Source organism: Oryctolagus cuniculus, chromosome 8 (genome assembly GCF_051225735.1).
Source record: "Oryctolagus cuniculus isolate XC-2025 breed Fujian yellow rabbit chromosome 8, ASM5122573v1, whole genome shotgun sequence".
Classification (NCBI taxonomy): domain Eukaryota; kingdom Metazoa; phylum Chordata; class Mammalia; order Lagomorpha; family Leporidae; genus Oryctolagus; species Oryctolagus cuniculus.
The window spans coordinates 124,171,688-124,189,694 of record NC_142874.1 but is presented as its reverse complement, the minus strand read 5'-3'; the positions used below and the strand labels follow the sequence as shown (position 1 = coordinate 124,189,694).

The following is an 18,007-nucleotide window of genomic DNA, read 5'->3' as shown; positions in this document are numbered from 1 at the left end:
CTCTGCACATGCACTCGCTCACACAGTCACATCTGAGTGTCAGATCTACTTTGCAAGTATCTGAGGATGAGGTTGATGGGTGTACCATCACCTTCTGCCCTTTGGACCCTGTCCACAATGCAATCTCACAACCACCACACTGGACACACACGTTACCTCAGAAAGCAATTTCTGGAATTCGACAGTAACTTCTTGAAACCGAAACTTCAAAAGAGTGGCATGAAATATGGATTGGTGAAAGAGAAATTCGAATTATATTTGTTTGAAGATAACTTCTACTTGATTCTGAAATTCCTAACATTTTTGACATGCTACATCATTTTAGGTGATAGCCATTGTTTGATTTAAAGTCTAATCTAGAATTATTCTGTATTGTTAACATGACATCCCCCTCATTTTTAGGACAACTATAACTAAGCTCTTCCAGATATTAATTCTAGGCAGTTCTCCTAGTGGTTTGAAAAAGTACACGGTAGAGATTTTTGCAGATTCTTTCCTCTGCTGGTCTTTCTCCAGATTCAGGATCACAAGATGCATCTACTGGAGCCGGCCCTGTGGTGTAGCAGGTAAAGCCACTGCCTGCAGTGCTGGCATCCCATATGGGTGCCAGTTGGAGTCCCAGCTATTCTACTTCTGATCCAGCTATCTGCAATGGCCTGGGCAACCAGTAGAAGATGGCCCAAGTCCTTGGGCTCCTGCACCCACATGGGAGACCCAGAAGAAGCTCCTGGCTCCTGGCTTTGGATTGGCCCAGTTCTGGCCATTGCAGCCAACTGGAGAGTGAAGACCTCTTCTCTCTCTCTCTAACTCTGACTTTCTTTTCTTTTCTTTTCTTTTTTTTTTTTTTTTTTGTATAAAACAATTTATTGAATTTTTTGGGGGGGGGGAATTCCATCACATCATGCTGCATTACAACTGAGCCATTAATCTTGTAGCTTCATCAACATTAACAGGTTCATTTTCATGACTCTGCTGAAGAATCAGCTCTTTCTGTAACGGTTCCAGAGAAAGGCCCCTTGAGAAGTTTGCAAGTTCCTTTTGTATATTTATAAAAGCTTTGTTCACTCTGTTAACTTTGTCTTCGTTCACAATGTTTATCTTCTTAAGATTAGTAGTAACTGGTTTTGCTTTGTTTTTAGCCTTAAAGTTTTTTTGGCTGGCTATGTGAAATACATTTTTGGACTTCTGTCCTCTTAATTTGTTCTTGGCCATTGTCTTAAATCCCCGCGTGCTGCAGCTGGAGGTCCAGGTGACGCCATCTGCACGCACATAGTCCCTCTAACTCTGACTTTCAAATAAATAAATAAATAACTCTTAAAAAAAGTAGTATAGGAATATTTCAAACACAGGGGTTTTACATAATAAATCCATGATTTTTATTATATTTAGCTCAGTCCTCCTCTTTCCTCCTTTTGTGGCATGTTTTGGGCCTGTAATTCTCAAATTATTCCAGTGACCTCTGCAGTTCCCCTAATAGTGTGAGATCTCAATATTTTCCTCTATTTTTGTTTTTAACTATTTTATCGCCATGCCTAAACTAATAATGTGACATATAAGAAAATAAAGTTCACATTTGCATCTCCTTCAAGTGTATTCTGCCCTTTGGAACTTTAAGTCAAAGGCGGGTTAATATCTGCACATTTGTTTTGTTGGGATTCTTTGAGACCTTGTGGATTTGATGGGTGTCCGTAACATGGACAGCTCTTGCATAAAACAAACAGGTACCCATAGTCCTCCTCAAATTGACAATGCCGCAGGCGCATTCTTAGAACATAAAGCCTTGCTCTGGGCCCCTTAACTAGGAGAGAACAAAAGTGCTTCCATAAGTGAGACTGAATTTTTTCTAGCTTCCAGCATGTTTTGCACCTCACCCTGCATTTACCGGGGGCTTTCGCCCCGCCTCAGTGTTGTCTCTGATGATGACCCGCCTACCTTGCTAGTAGTGTCCGTGGTGACTCCAGCTCTCCCCAGGGCTCCCTCAGTTTCCCCAGGAGCTGATGACCGCCTGGCCTGCCAGTTCAGACAGGGACCCAGAGACCCTGACCTAATTCAGGGTTTTAAAATGCTCCCATCACAGGGCAGCGACCTTGAAAGCTCATTTAGTCCCCTTTCCTCTCTTCGGGCAGAACCACATCCAAACCATTCCCTGACCTTAAATACTGGCAGAGAAGGAGACTGCATAGCCTCACCTCACCTTGGACCGGGCACTCAGGGTGGGCAGAACCCCGGTGGCCCTTCAGTCCCTCTCCGCAGGACCCTGGCCTCCTGGAGCTGCCGCCCACTTCCTCCCCGACCGTGAAGCCCAGCTAGCGCTCTGCCCGCGACCCCCGACCTGGCGGACAGGCCTGGGGGGGCAAAGGGCTCCCTGGGCCCAAAGGTGACCATTAGGCCGGCGACCCCGGGCCCAGCAGGAGGCGCCGGGTGGGCGCGCGCGGCTCTCGCGAGAGCTCGGTTAGTGAGGGTGGCAGGGGCCTGGGGAAGTGGACGCCTGGGAGCGGCGCGGTGTCAGAGGAGCCGGCGGGCGGCCCTTTCCCCGCCTCCCTTAGCTTCTCCTCCCATTGAGCGCTGCACGCTCTGCGCTTCCCACTTCCGCCCCCTCTGCCTGCCATTGGAACCAGCGAAGCCCAGCAAGTTGCGGCCGCCGAGCAGCCGGCGCTGCCCTCCTACTCTGCGCCTGCCTTCCTCTCGCCTGTCCTCCGCTTCCCCGGCCGCCGCCGCCCCTGAGGCCTTGCGATCGCCGCGCCCGTAGCCCACGCCGCGGCCGACATGAGCTTCTTGTTGTGAGTAGCAGGCCCCTGCGCGCGTCGGCTTTGTTTGGGCGCGACCTGGGCCGCGGGCCCCGGCCGCCTGCCTGCACGCCGTCCCGCCCGGCCCGGTGGCCTCGCTCCGCGCTGCCCTGCCGGACGTTGCCCCCCGGGCGGAGCTCCGGAGCTGCAGCTGTAGCTCCCGGGACGCCGCCGCCGCCGCCTCGGCTGGCTTGTACCGCGCGTGGAGTCCCCGAGCCTCAGGAGGCTGTTTCCCCCGGTACTCCCGGCTGTGTGCGTGTGTGTGTGTGTGTGTGTGTGTGTCCGATTTCTCCGTCAGCCCGAGCGCTGCCTTCGCACTCCTGCCGGCGATTGTTTATCCGCACGCTTTTCCTAGATACCGCCCACTCCCGTCGGGCTCCGTCTCGTTTCTGCGTCCTAGGCACGGAAGATTGAGCGTCCTGCTCTTTCCCCTGTCACGCCGGGACCTTGTAAACTTCCTTCTTAGGCCTTAGGGGTGGGGAGATAGGGGACAAGCCCTGTGGCTGTAACTCCGATGCGGATCGGAGTCCTTCTCCGGTGACAGCCTGGGGTCTTGGGCAGGGGTATCTGGAGCTGCCTGCATGCCACAGTGTTGGTTAGGTCCCCCCAGGGGGTTGTTGCGCGACTCATTGGAGGATGCCATCGGTAGAGTCTCATTGAGTGCTGGTCATTATTTCGCTGTACTTATCGCTTATTCCAGAAGAGTTTGGGGCGGAAGGGGGCCGAGAGGGCAGGGCGGAAAGATGAGGCGGCCAGATGAGGGTGTGGAGGCAGCAGGCGGGCCTCCGGTTACGCCCCGAGGAATAACTCTCCTGAAGGCTTCGCTGTGGTTCCTCCGTGGTTCCTCTGCGTTTGGAAAGCCAGTGTGAAGTGGGAGTTGGAAACCGACTCCGTACACTCCTTCACTGTGGTGGACGAGATAAGCGTTTTGGAAGATTGTTTTCTGGGCTGATTGCACTTACTTCCCAGTCGCCCATTACTTTTTAGTCCTCCCCTTGGCATCTGAATCCTGATGTTTTAATTCACCCTTATTTCCACGTGGATTATATCTACAATATTAATTCTTTTTAGCGTGTCTATCGAGCGATCACGGACGGTTGGTTAACTGCCCGCAAACTGGCTATTATTTTCCATGTGCGTAGGGGACCTGGCTTTTGTCAGCCTGAAGCCCTGTTTTTAGACTTTATCCTGGACGTTGATTCTGAATTTGTAAGATTGAAATAGTGCTAGAGGAGGGGACTGGGTGCCTTTTTAGAAGTCTTTGTTTCCTACTGTAGTCCTAACCAATATATCCAGGCAACCTTAGCTTGAAGCTTCTCATCTTGAGTGTAATTTTACATTGCTGATGCTTTATTTTCTTTAAGAATTTAAAAGGTGCTTTTCAAATAGCAATGAATGTACTGCCCATGACTGCGTCTGATGGGCTTGTGTCTTTTGGAACTCATAAACCAAATTAGTTGAAGCAGGGGAGAGCTGTATTTGGCTGAAACTAGAGGATGCAGAAGGTTCTGGTGCTATTTTTTGGAATGCAAATACAATAGTGTCCTGTTTTTACATGGCTTAGTGTTTAATAGATTCAGAAATGTTCTGGATTGGTTCATTTCTCCTAAAGGATATTAGCTACATTTAGAAAGTCTTGCTGTAACTAATGTACATAGCACCTCAGAGGGTTTGCACTGCTCGAGGCACAGTGTTTGAGTCAGCTGACATGTAGCAGTTAGTATATTCTTAGGATATTTAGCCTATGTCCTTGATAGTTCAAAAACATTCATTCCATATTTTTGGTTTTGATCCTTGTCCCCAGGTAGTTAAAATCACCGAGAAATAATTATTGGAAATGAAAGAACAAAGTTTTGGTTTCTTCATCTTTTGTTACGGTTTCTTGAATACAACTTCTATACCAAGAACTAGAAAGATGACCTCAGAAAGGAAGACTTTAAAGATTGAGTTCAGATACTTTCCTGCAGTTCTTGGAAGCTTGTTGGGAAGGCTTCTGTTAAGTGGATGGAGCAGAGGAAGTAAGGGCGATGCAGGACAGTTACAAAGGTGATGACTCATGGCTCTTGAGGACTGTAAGACAGAAGGAAAAAGTTATTGATTTAAAAAAAATTCGCTACGTCAGACACTGAGGTAGACGCTGAGTATCATTTCTTGACAAAACAGACAGAAATTCCTGCATTACTAGACCTTGTATTCTGGTGGGTGACTCTAAACCCTAAACATCAGTAAATTATATAGAATGTTAGAAAGTCATGCCATGGAAAAAAATAAAGGAAGTACCGCAGTTTTTGGATTGGGAGTCTAGGTAGATTAGGACATCTTCAGAGGCTGCCAGATCATCTGCAGGAGTGATACCTTGTGTAACTTTTCTGTGAATGTTCAAGATAAATTGGCACTGACTGAATGTGTAGGTCTGGCAGGGACAGAGCATTGAATATGCTGCAGATTGGCCTCAGTAAAGTGGCAGCTTTACTTGCAATACCACACTTACTTGCAATACTGTGTTACTTCTTTTTTTCTTTTTTTTTTTTTTTTAAGATTTTATTTTATTTGAGAGGTAGAGTTACAGACAGAGAGGGAGAGACAGAGAGAAAGGTCTTCCATATGCTGGTTCACTTCCCAGATGGCCACAACGGCTTAGGCTGAGCTGATCCCATCTGAAGCCGGGAGCTAGGAGCTTCTTCTGGGTCTCTCCATGTGGGTTGAGGTGAGACCTGGGCCTTCATCTACTGCTATCCCAGGACACAGAAGAGAGCTGGATTGTAATTGGAGCAGCCAGGACTTGAACTGGTGCCCATGTGGGATTCTGACACCACAGGCAGAGGCTTAGCCCACTACACCACAGCGCTGGCCCACTTATGCATTACTTCTTGAAAAATATGAAAAGATCGTACCTGTTAGGAATGTCAAGCTGAGTCCTATATATTTTTCAACTCTTCATTTTATCCAACATTCTATTTTTGTTTTAGATCAACTAAGATATCTTTTAATTATGTATAAGTGTGGCTGTGAAATCTGTTCATTTGCAGAAGTGATTTAAAATTTTACTGTGACAGGGCTGGCATTGTGGTGTAGGGGGTAAAGCTACCGCCTGTGATTGCCAGCACCCTTGATGGACACTGGTTTATGTCTTGGCTATTACGCTTCTGATCCAGCTTCCTACTAATGGCCTGGGAAAAGCAGCAGAAGATGGCCCTAATGTTTGAGCCCCTGTACCCACATGGGAGACCCAAATGAAGTTCCTGGCTTCTGGTTTCTGGCTTCATCTACTGTTGTGGTCAATTGGGGAGTGAACCAGTGATGGAAGATCTCTTTCTCTCTCTCTGTAACTCTGACTTGCAAAATAAATAAATAACTTTATTTATTTATTTATTTACTTTTGACAGGCAGCGTGGACAGTGAGAGAGAGAGACAGAGAGAAAGGTCTTCCTTTGCTGTTGGTTCACCCTCCAATAGCCACCGAGGCCGGTGCGCTGCGGCCAGCGCACCGCGCTGATCCGATGGCAGGAGCCAGGTGCTTCTCCTGGTCTCCCATGGGGTACAGGGCCCAAGCACTTGGGCCATCCTGCACTGCACTCCCGGGCCACAGCAGAGAGCTGGCCTGGAAGAGGGGCAACCAAGACAGAATCCGGCGCCCTGACTGGGACTAGAACCTGGTGTGCTGGGGCTGCAGGCGTAGGATTAGCCTATTGAGCCACGGCGCCGGCCAATAACTTTTTTTAAAAAACCTTTGTATTGTGAAACATTTCCCAACCTTCATAAAGGTTGCAAGGAACCACACGAGGAAACTGCACGCATTCCTTCTTCAGAAACCCCACAGAATTTTATCTGTGGCTCCAACAGCGTCATCTCCAGTGAAAGAGTCCTGTCATGAGTCATGTGTTGCATCCAATTACGTGTCTGCAGGTGTCTTCAAACTGAAGTATTGCCTTGGTCTTTCCTTGAATTCCTTGCCCTTCTCATTTTTAAGAATTGCAGGTTAGTCATTTTGTAGAATGTCCCTCGTTTTGAATTTGTCTGATGTTTCCTTGTGCAGTTGAGTTATGCATTGGGACAAGAATACTACAGAAGGGATGTGTATTTTTCTTATTGCATCTTAGTAGATACACAAGTTACGTATTTGTCTGGTTTTGGTGGTGTTAGCTTTGATTCTTTGAGATGTGTACCAAGATTCTCCACTGTATTTGATCTCTTTTTTTCCCTCTTTGCAGTCAGTATTTTGATATGCTATGACTATCCCTTTCCTCATTCCATTTTTATCCACTAGTTTTAGTGTCCACTGCAACATCTTGTCCAAGTTATTACTACTGTGTTTGTCTAATTTTGTCATTTCTTTTAAGTTTATTAGTTGATAGTTTTACCTCAAGGAAGAACTTAACCTTCTTTTCATTTATTCATTTTTTTTTATATCCGTGTTTGCCATGGTCTGAATGTTTCTATCCTTCTAAAGCATATACATTGAAATCTGATTACTAAGGTGATGGATGGTATTAGAAGGTGGGGCTTTTGGGAGGTGATTGGAATTAATGCCCTTAGGTAAGAGGCGTGAGGAAGGGATAGGTGTTGTGGCACAGTGGGTTAGGCTGCTGCTTGGGATGCCTCATCTATATTGGAATGCCTGGAATCGAGTCCCAACTCTGCTTCAAATTCAATTTCCTGCTAGTCCACCTGGAAGGCAGCAGATGATGGCCCAGGTACTTGGGTTCCTGTCCTTATGGAGTTCTTGGCTCCTGGCCTGGGCCTGGCCCAGCCATGGCTATTACAGGCAGTTGAGGAGTAGACCAGTATAGAAGATGTCTCTTTCTGTCACTCTACCTTCAGAATAAATAAATAAATGAATAAATCTAAAAAAAATGGAAGATGGTGCCTCAACTCCCTCAGGAGCTTCTTTGCCCTCTGCCATGTGAGGACACCCGGAAGACATGGCTTGTAAGGAACAACCCTCACCAGACATCAGAATCTGCTTATGCCTTGATCTCGGATGCCTAGCCTCCAGGGCCATGTGCAGTAAATTTCTGTTGTTTATATATTACTGAGAATAGATATGTTATTATAGCAGCTCAGATGGACTAAGACAGTGTGAACATGTGGATTTCTGTGTTACTCAGTGAGCTGTAATCTGTAACAACCATTATTTGGGTGCTCAAATTGTCCCAATTTATGCTGGTGGGAACTCTGTTCAAGCCAGCTTCTTTATCCTTTGGCTTGTTCCTATCTTTCTCTCAGTACTTCTTTGCTTTCTGCACAAAATATCCCAGACATTCTCTGCCCCAGTTCTGTGACTGTCTGTTTCTTTGAGTACCTTGGTTCTGTTCAATGGAGAATAATATAGAAAACAATGTTCTTTTAAAAAATATTTTATTTTCATTAATTTGAAGGACAAAGAGAAAGGGATCTTCCATCTGCTGATTGAGTCTCCAAATGCTCACAACAGCCAGGGCTGGGCCACACCAAAGCCAGGAACCCAGATCTCCATTTAGGGCTCCCATGTGATAGCAAGGCCCCAAATATCTGAGCCGTCATCTGCTGCCCTCCAGGGTGCACATTAGCAGGGAGTTGGATCAGAAGCGGAAGTGAGACTCAAACCTCAGCACTCTGATATGGAATGCAGGCGTCCCAAGTAGTGGTGTTAGTACTATGCCACAGGGTATGCCTGAGGTATGCTTTTTTCTTTTTTAAGATTTATTTATTTATTTGAAAGTCAGAGTTACACAGAGAGAGTAGAGGCAGAGAGAGAGGTCCTCCATGTGGGTGCAGGGGCCTAAGCGTTTGGGCCATCTTGTACTGTTTTTCCAGGCCACAGCAGAGAGCTGGATTGGAAGTGGAGCAGCAGGGTCTCAAACTGGCACCCATATGGGATGCTGGCACTTCAGGCCACTGCACCACAGCGCCAGCCCCTGAGGTATGCTTTTTACAACAGGTTGCTTGCTCCTAGGCCCCATCATTGGACAGTACTAAAAAATACATACATATAATATATACTTATCTGTATCTACCTGTGTATATTAAATCAGTTCCCACAGCTACCTTCAATTCTTTTTTTTTTTTTTTTAAGATTTACCTATCCACTTGAAAGTCAGAGTTACACAGAGAGAGGAAAGGCAGAGAGAGAGGTCTTCCATCCGATGGTTCACTCCTCAGCTGGCCGCAATGGCCAGAACTGCGCCAATCTGAAGCCGGGAGCCAGGAGCCTCATCCGAGTCCCTCACGCAGGCGCAGGGGCCCAAGGACCTGGGCCATCCTCCACTGCCATCCCAGGCTGCAGCCAAGAGCCGGATCGTAAGAGGAGCAGCCAGGACCAGAATCTGTGCCCACATGGGATGCCGACACCTCAGGCCATGGTGTTAACCCTCTGAGCCACAGCGCCAGCTTCAATTCTAAGCCAATCGCATAGGTTTTATTCTAACCTTCTTCTTTTCATGTTTTCTACTTCTTTGTCCTTGAGAAATCTGACTCCTCTCATCCTCATGGAACTTCCTTACCGAGTCCCTCTTTATAGCTTTTCTCTTTTCTCTGGCTATCCTACATGTCCACCCACTTTATAGCCCCAACTTCTCTCGTTGGGGCGTGTGTGGGCCTGTACTGTAACCATATTAGGGATGAGTGCGTTGTGAAACTGTTTTGTTTGCATGTGACAGTGATTTTTTTTCTTATGAATCTTGAGTTTAGGAACAATACTGCAGAACTGTTGGGAAGATTAGATGCAGTGAATGCAAAGGCCTTGCTCAACGTATTGCACTTGTGTACATTAGTGATGCACACTTTATTATTGACATCTCTGTAGTGTGATGATTGCTAGTGGCTGTTATTTTTTGTAAACATGTTCTCCATTTCTGGAAACTTAAATTGTAGCCAATTTTAGTAGGTATATCATGGTGTGTGTCAGTGCTGCTTTGAGTTTTTGAGGTTAGAACTCAAGTGAGCAAACATTATTTGGGTAATAGTCTAACTACTTCATGACCATATAGCCTTATTATTTGTAATTGAAGGTTAAATTTTCTTTAATTGTTGCTTTTGTTTTATATTTTTGGCTAAGACTTTATGTTATCAAATGGAAATATGACTAAGAATACCTCAGTAATCATAGTAGTAGTAATGTAGTATTGATTATTAGAAGAAATATTTTTTATGCCGTGGTTCCTTTGTGGAAATAGGTAACAGTGTAACTCAGTGTAAAGGAAGAATAATTTAGTCGAAACAGTAGACAGAAAGTGTTTTTAAGGTACTTTTTCTGGTATCTAAGTGTTTCAGATCCTATTCCAGACAGATGAACAGTAGTGTGACCCTCCTGCTCTGTAGAGAATCTGTTTGCTAGAGCCCTGTAGCTCTAGAGTTAACTATTAAAATAGCTCTTTGTTCAAAAACTCCCCGTGGTTATGGTTTTTGCTCACATATGCCTAGTTTCATTCTCACTAAGCCTTCCCCATCCCTGCCAAATGTTCATTCAGTTGGCTCTCGTATTTGCAACTCTGAAATGGTGCTTTGGAGTCAGTGAATAACAAATTGATTACACAGCATTATTATGAGGTCAGCTGCTTGTAAGTCTTGAGTTATTGTTAGGGACTCTCAATGGTGTCTTCTCAGTCAGACTATTCAGTTCTTTTTCAGCCTTATCAGTTTTTCATTTAAAAAAAGGCAAATTTTTAAGAACCAAACATTCTTTTAAAACCATATTTCTAATTATAGTTAGAATCCAACTAAATAAAAAAATCAGTGCTTAAATTGCTAGATTTTTATGAACCAGAATGTACTTTGTGAGCTTTAATGATTTTTTAGCTTTCTCTGAAGTGGAAACATAGTTATAAGATGTTGATACTATATTGTTTGATGAGAAGAGTACTTGCTTAGAGATATCTTCACCTTTTTAAAAAAATTATTTGAAGGCTTGAAAGTAGTCATTTTATTTGAAAAGCAGAGAGAGAGAGAGAGAGAGATTTTCCATCCACCAACTTACTCCCCAAGTGCTTATAACAGCTAGGGCCAGGCCATGCTGAAGCCTAGGGTTGAGAACTGAATCTAGGTTTCTCAGGTGGGTAGCAGGAACCCAACTACTTGAGCCATCACCTGCTCCCTCTCAGGGTTCACATTAGCAGAAAGCTGGAATCTAGAGTGGAGCCGAGACTTGAATCTACATACTCTGATATGGGACGTGTGTGTCCCAAGTGGTGTCTTAACTGCTGAACCAAACACCACTCCCTCTGACTTGCTTATGTCATTCAACACTCAGGAAAACACTATTACTGTCATTTTATATAGCAGAAGAAAAGCTGCTCTTGGCCTCTGATGACAGAAGATACCTGTAGAACTGAGGAGACCAATGTATTGTCCTTAAGAGGTTTGCTTTAGACCTTTGAAGTGTGGAGCTTTGGCACCACCTAGGAGGAAGATAGAAATGCAAGATTTCAGGGTCCAAACCCTTGGATTAGAATGTATTTTAGTAGAATAAATACAAATGGCCAGCAAATATGAAGAAATGCTCAACATCACTAGCCATCAGGGAAATGCAAATCAAAACCACAATGAAATATCACCTCACCCCTGTCAGAATGGCCAAAATCCAAAAGAAAGAGAGCAACAAATGCTGGTGAGGAAGTTGGGAGAGGGGAACACTTACACACTCTTCATGGGAATGTAGGTGCAGCCACTGTAGAAAACAGTATGGAGATTTCTTTAAAAACTAAAAATAGAATTGTTATATGATCTAGCAGTCCCACTACTGGGATTGAACACATTGTATCAAAGAGATACCTGCACCACCATGTTTATAGCAGTAATGTTCACAACAGCCAAAATTTGGAGTCAACCAAGGTGTCCAATGGTCAGATGAATGGATTAAGAAAATGTGATATATATATATACACACACACACACACACACACACACAGAGTAAAATATCCAATCATAAAAAATGAAATTCTACCATTTGCATCCAAATGGACACACCCGGAGTGTGTAGAGTAAAATAAGCCATCCACAGAGACAAATACCGCATGTTCTCCCTTATATGTGGGAGCTAAAATTTATTAAAAAAATGAAAAAGCCTGTGTGTATCAGTATTGTTGCACATGCAGTTTTGTAAAACTTTGTCTTAAACCTTTGTCAAGCCAGTGATGAAGAATGTTTTACTGGGCCAATACTGTGGTGTTGTGTGCAAGCTGGTATCCCATAAAGGCACCCATTTGAGACCAGCTGCTCTACTTCTGATTTAACTGCTTGGTAATGCACCTGGGAAAGCAGCAGAAGATGGCCTAAGTGCTTGTGCCCCTGCACCCGTGTCAGAAACCTCTAAGAAGCTCCTGACTCTTGGCTTCAGATAGGCCCAGCTCTGGCCATTGTGGCCATTTGGAGGGTGAACCAGTGGATGGAACATCTCTCTCTCCGTCTCTCCCTCCCTCTCTCTGTAACTCTTACTTTCAAATAAATAAATCTTTAAAATAAAAAATAATGTTATATTACTACCATTTTAATGATCTGTAATTACTTTAAAGTTTATATATGGGTGAAATGGTCATTTTTCCATAAAACAAAATGAAACAAAACAAAAAATGATATGGTACCTCCCTCCCAAAGAAAATATTTTAGTAAGATTTCCTAGGTGATTGGAAAGTACCTTTCAAGTCTGAGAAACTTTAGACAATAGTAAATGAGGGGCCGGCACTGTGGCATAGCAGGTAAAGCTGCTGCCTACAGTGCCAGCATCCCATATGGGTGCCGGTTTGAGTCCAAGCAGCTCCTCTTCCTATCCAGCTCTCTGCTGTGGCCTGGGATAGCAGTGGAAGATGACCCAAGTGCTTGGCCCCTGCATCCTCGTGGGAGACCTGGAAGAGGCTGCTGGCTCCTGGCTTTGGATCAGCACAGCTCTGGCTGTTGCAGCCAACTGGGGAGTGAACTAGCAGATGGAAGACCTCTCTATCTCTCTGCCTCTCCTTCTCTCTGTGTAATTCTGACTTTTAAATAAATAAATTAATTAAAAAAATAGTAAATGGGTAAATGACTATTTTGATTTACATGTTCAATGTAATAATTAATATAATGTAACTCTGCCTCTGAGATTCGCTGTAACTTTACTTCTGATTGAGAGATTCTTTGAAGCCCCTTGTAGGAGCCTAAATATATGTTATCTTACTGTCTGCACACTTGTAATTATTTATAATGATTCTTTAACTATGTTTTTTCCTTCTGGACTGTAAATTTCTGGAGGGTTTGCTCACCATTTTATTTTCCAGTATGTTAGTATGTTACTTGGCAAATATGTTTTTAGTTTTTTTTTTTTTTTCTTAACTGAAGGTTGTTCTAGTAGAAACAGTGGTATGTGAGAGAGGAGACCTGGTCACCATTAACCTTGTGAGATGACTTAATTCCTTAGCCTCTGTTTCCTCTACCTACTGGGGGGCAGGGGCCAGAAAGTAATGCTTATTCCATTGGGTTACTGTGAGAATTGAATGGCAGGATACATGTGGAGGCTCTTTATAAACCAGAGAGTGCTGTATGAACTGTCCTTATCTTTGTTCATGAAACTCTTTCTTCATTCCAGCTTTTGTTTAGTTATCTTACAAATGCATGGTATTGCTACATAATAGAGTAAACATGTATTATTAAGCAAAGTGTTGGGGCTGGCACCCCAGGTTCTAGTCCCGGTTGGGGTGCCGGATTCTTTCCCACTTGCCCCTCTTCCAGGCCAGCTCTCTGTTGTGGCCAGAGAGTGCAGTGGAGGTTGGCCCAAGTGCTTGGGCCCTGCACCCATGGGAGACCAGGAGAAGCACCTGGCTCCTGCCTTCGGATCAGCGTGGTGCGCCGGCCGCGGCGGCCATTGGAGGGTGAACCAACGGCAAAGGAAGACCTTTCTCTCTGTCTCTGTCTCTCACTGTCCACTCTGCCTGTCCAAAAAAAAAAAAGAAGAAGAAGAAGAAATAAAGCAAAGTGTTGGGTGCTAGCTTTAAGAGGAGAAAGGGGTTCAGGAAAAGATAAGATGTATGTTCTTACTAGTTGTTTTTCCTCTGGCTAATGGCTTAAACATCTTGGATATTGCATCAAGTATACACATTCCTTAAGGTGTAGGTGTGAGTTTCAGTTGATGTTTATACCAGTTTTAAAATGTTTGTAGTGTGTTCACTTACTCAAAACAGAGGGGATTTTGCAGATCTAGGCTTCCATAGTTTTTGGCAGAGGCCATTTTGACTGGGTGGATTTGGGATCTTGTGTTTTTAGTTCTTGGCTTTTTTGCTGCTCTCTTCCACCCAGCATGGTGTTTTTTTAATAAAGAAAAGGGGTGACTGGGATCCTTTGGCCCACCCACTTCCTGTAGTTGGGACTTTCAGGTAGGGATTGGAATGGGCTGGAAGTGGTTGGCGGAACTCCAAAGCATGGAAGAGATGGTGTGTGCAGACCACTGCAGCCTCAATCACACGGTACCCCCAGGGCTCAGCCATTTTATTGGTATTTTTTTCAGCTTGCGTTTCTTCTGCCTTTGTAAATGCTCTTCTAGTTGTTCTGGCTGGGCTACCCTTTCCACCACATTCCTCTGGTTCGGAAACTGCTTTTTCCTGGCCTGTGCCCCCTTCCCAATTTGTTAGATACCATTTCAGTGATGTTCAAACCTTACCATAACCCTTTTCAGAAAGATATTATACTCCCCATCACAGTATGTGTGACCTCTTTGAAGATGGGGCAGTTTCAAAGCTATTTGTTTTTTCTTTTTTAAATCTTTCTTTTTTTATTATTTGAAAAGCTGAGTTAGAGAGAAGGAGAGACAAAATACAAAAAAAGAAAAAAAAAGAAATAACAAAAAAAAAAAAAAAAAAGAGAGAGAGAGAGAAGGAGAGACAGAGAGATCTTCCATCTGCTGGTTTGCTCCCCAAATGGCTGCAACAGCTGGGACTGGGTGGGGCTGAAGCTAGGAGCCTGGGGCTTCTTCCAGGTCTCCCGTATCAGTGCAAGCATTTGGGCCAACATCCTCTGTTGCTTTCCCAGTGCGTTAGCAGGGAGCTGGATCAGAAGTGGAGCAGGGGCTAGTGCCCTGGCACATTATGTTAATCCTCCGCTTGCGGCGCTGGCATCCCATATGGGCGCCAGTTCAGGACCCGGCTGTTTCACTTCCGATCCAGCTCTCTGCTATGGCCTGGGAAAGCAGTGGAGGATGGTCCAGGTCTTGAGCCCCTGCACCCACGTGGGAGACCCGGAAGAAGCAACTGGCTGCCGGCATCGGATTGATGCAGCTCCAGCCTTTGCAGCCATTTGGGGAAAGACCTCTCTGTCTCTCCCTCTCACTGTCTGTAACTCTACCTCTCACATAAATAAATAAAATCTTGGGGGGGAAGCCATTGTATTCCATAAGCTGTACTTTGGAAATTTATATTCATTAAATAAAAGTTAAAAAAAAATAAAATCTAAAAAAAACAAAACAAAACACACACAACAAAGAAGTGGAGCAGCCAGGTCTTGAACCAGTGCCCTAGGGGATGTTGGTGTTGTAGGCAGAGGCTGGCCCCCTTAGAGTTATTTGCTTTTTTTTTTTTTTTTTTTGAACAGGCAGAGTGGACAGTGAGAGAGAGAGACAATGGTCTTCCTTTTCCGTTGGTTCACCCACAATGGCCGCTCTGGTGGCGCGCTGTGGCCAGCGCACTGCGCTGATCCGAAGCCAGGAGCCAGCTGCTTCCTCCTGGTCTCCCATGCGGGTGCAGGGCCCAAGGACTTGGGCTATCCTCCACTGCACTCCTGGGCCACAGCAGAGAGCTGGACTGGAAGAGGGGCAACTGGGACAGAATCTGGTGCCCCGAGCGGGACTAGAACCTGGTGTGCTGGCACCGCAGGCGGAGGATTAGCCAAGTGAGCCACAGTTTTTAATCTGCCACCTAGTACATTGCCACCTAGTACATTGCCTGGAAGTAAACAAATCAATGACATTTTCAAATATTTTGATGGTGGGTGTGGGAGTGATTGCCTCATTTTGCTCTAATTTCCCCCTTCTAAAGATTTTAAGGAAAATATAAGAAGTGGATGCTATGCACAGAAAGATTTAGAGCACCTGTTTATTGGATCTTTATTGCATGGCTTTATAGAAACACTGTAGATACCTTCCTTAAAAGATTGGCATATACCAGGCTCATGTGTTCTGCCTTCTAATCTGCTCGTGTAATGTGCATTTCCAGTAGCAATAAACGACAGTGCCCATTTCTCTGGATCTCTGATGTCTTCGTACCACTGAGAAAAACAATTCTGAAAGCCTCTTAGCTTCTTTGACTCTTTTTAAAGATTTATTTATTTATTTTTTTGAAAGGGGCCCAAGGACGTGGGCCATCTTCTACTGCTTTCCCAGGCACATTAGCAGGGAGCTGGATCAGAAGTGGAGCAGCTGGGACTCCAACCAGCGCCCGTATGGGATTCTGGTGCTGCAGGCTGGGGCCTTAATCTGCTTGCCACAACGCTGGCCCCAGAATATAATTTAAAATTATATTCTTTTAAAAATATTGATAACTTTTAGGAAAATATTTGTTTTATCTAAGATCGACACATGTAAAGTTTTTTTTTTTTTTTTTTTTTTTAGATTTATTTTATTTATTTGAAAGGCAGAGATACAGAGAGAGAGAGAGGTCTTCCATCTGCTAGTTCACTCTCCAGATGGCCACAACAGCCGGAGCTGAGCTGATCCGAAGCCAGGAGCCAGGAGCTTCCTCCAGATTTCCCACGTGGGTTCAGGGGCCCACACACTTGGGCCATCTTCTACTACTTTCCCAGGCCATAGCAGAGAGCTGGATTGGATACGGAGCAGCCAAGACTCCAACTGGTGCCCATATAGGATGCCGGCACTGCAGACAGCAGTTTACCTGCTACGCCACAGTGCTGGACCCCCCAGGATTGTTTTTGAATGAAGGGTTTTTTCTCTTAGTAACTCTTTCCCCAATCCATAGGTAAACTGCAGTGTCCAATTGCTAGTACATAGGAAGAATATGCCTTTATGGTATGCTTGCTGCTTTTGAGTATTTACAAGTAAAACCATTAAAAGCACTAATAAGTTACATGTTATGACAACTCAGAATATTTCACCATTTTATCAGCAAATACTCTGCATAATTGTGTGTGTAGAGCCCTGCTAGCCTATAATTTTGTCTTTTTCAACATTTAAAAGAGTTTTATTTGCTTACTTAAGATACAGAGATAGAGAGCCCTCAGATGGTGGTTCACTCTCCAAATGCCGGCAGTGGCCAAGGTGGACCTGCTGACACTGGAAACCAGGGACTCAGTCCAGGTGTTCTGCACAGCTGGAGGGGACACAGCCATTTGAGCCATCACAGCTGCCTCCAGGGTCTGCATCAGCAGACTACTGGAGCTGGGTGCTAAACCCAGGCTCTCTGATACAGAACTCTGGCATCTTCAACTGCTGGGCCAAATGCCAGCTCCTGTTGCTTTTTTAAATGGCAGCTCTGAAACTTGCATTCCACTTAGTTCAGAAAAAGAAAAGTAGGAGAAAGAGGGGAGAATTTTTTTGCATTTAGTTATGGATTTTCTTTTTTTCTCCTCTTTGACAGTTTTCATTTATTTATGCTTTCTTTTTCTTTCTTTTTTAAAAAAATTTTATTACCAAGATAAAACTATAATTTCTGGAAGTTATTACCCATAGAACATTTTTTTTTTCTAAAGTCAGAGTAACAGAGAGAGAAGGAAAGGCAGAGAGAGAGAGGTCTTCCATCTGATGGTTTACTCCCCAAATGGCCGCAACAGCCAGAGCTGTGCCTATCCGAAGGCAGGAGCCAGGAGCTTCTTCCTGGTCTCCCACGCGGGTGCAGGGGCCCAAGGACTTGGGCCATCTTCCACTGCTTTCCCAGGCCATAATAGAGAGCTAGATCAGAAGTGGAACATCCGGGTCTCAAACCAGTGTCCATATAGGATGCCGACACTGCAGGCAGCAGCTTTACCCACTATACCACAGCACTGGCCCCTATGTTGTCTTTTCTTAGTTTAGATGGCCAGAGTTAGAACTCATTCCAGATACTGGAGAACATTGCTAAGTCCTAGATAGTGTGAACTGTCACTTCTGCAGGTCAGTGATTCTAGTCTAGATACCCAGCTGCAAAAGTCAAGTTTTTTGCCATATGAAACAAATAATACCTGAGTTAAATAATGATAGTAAGTGGGGTTGGGCAATTGGTGCAGCAGTTAAGATCCACTTGACGGCCGGCGCCACGGCTCACTAGGCTGATCCTCCGCCTTGCGGCCCCGGCACA

The 18,007-nt window shown here is 44.8% G+C and overlaps 1 protein-coding gene and 1 pseudogene across 3 annotated transcripts in view; one reads left to right on the top strand and one right to left on the bottom strand.

Moving 5' to 3' along the window:
• Positions 1 to 814: 814 nt before the first annotated feature.
• On the bottom strand, positions 815 to 1,308 carry LOC100356732 (ribosomal biogenesis factor pseudogene; annotated as a pseudogene). Its single transcript, XR_016212123.1, has one exon. The product of XR_016212123.1 is annotated as a ribosomal biogenesis factor pseudogene (transcript).
• A 1,139-nt stretch (positions 1,309 to 2,447) lies between these two features.
• The window catches only part of MOB1B (MOB kinase activator 1B), a 73,121-nt gene continuing 57,561 nt past the window's right edge, over positions 2,448 to 18,007 (top strand). Inside the window, exon 1 of one of the 2 annotated variants that reach the window (XM_070048045.2) lies at positions 2,448 to 2,780. In XM_070048045.2, coding sequence (XP_069904146.1) covers positions 2,767 to 2,780 — 14 coding nt within the window. In that variant the 5' untranslated portion in view covers positions 2,448 to 2,766. The remainder of the gene's footprint in view (positions 2,781 to 18,007) is intronic. The other variant, XM_008267766.5, reaches the window with a different exon arrangement.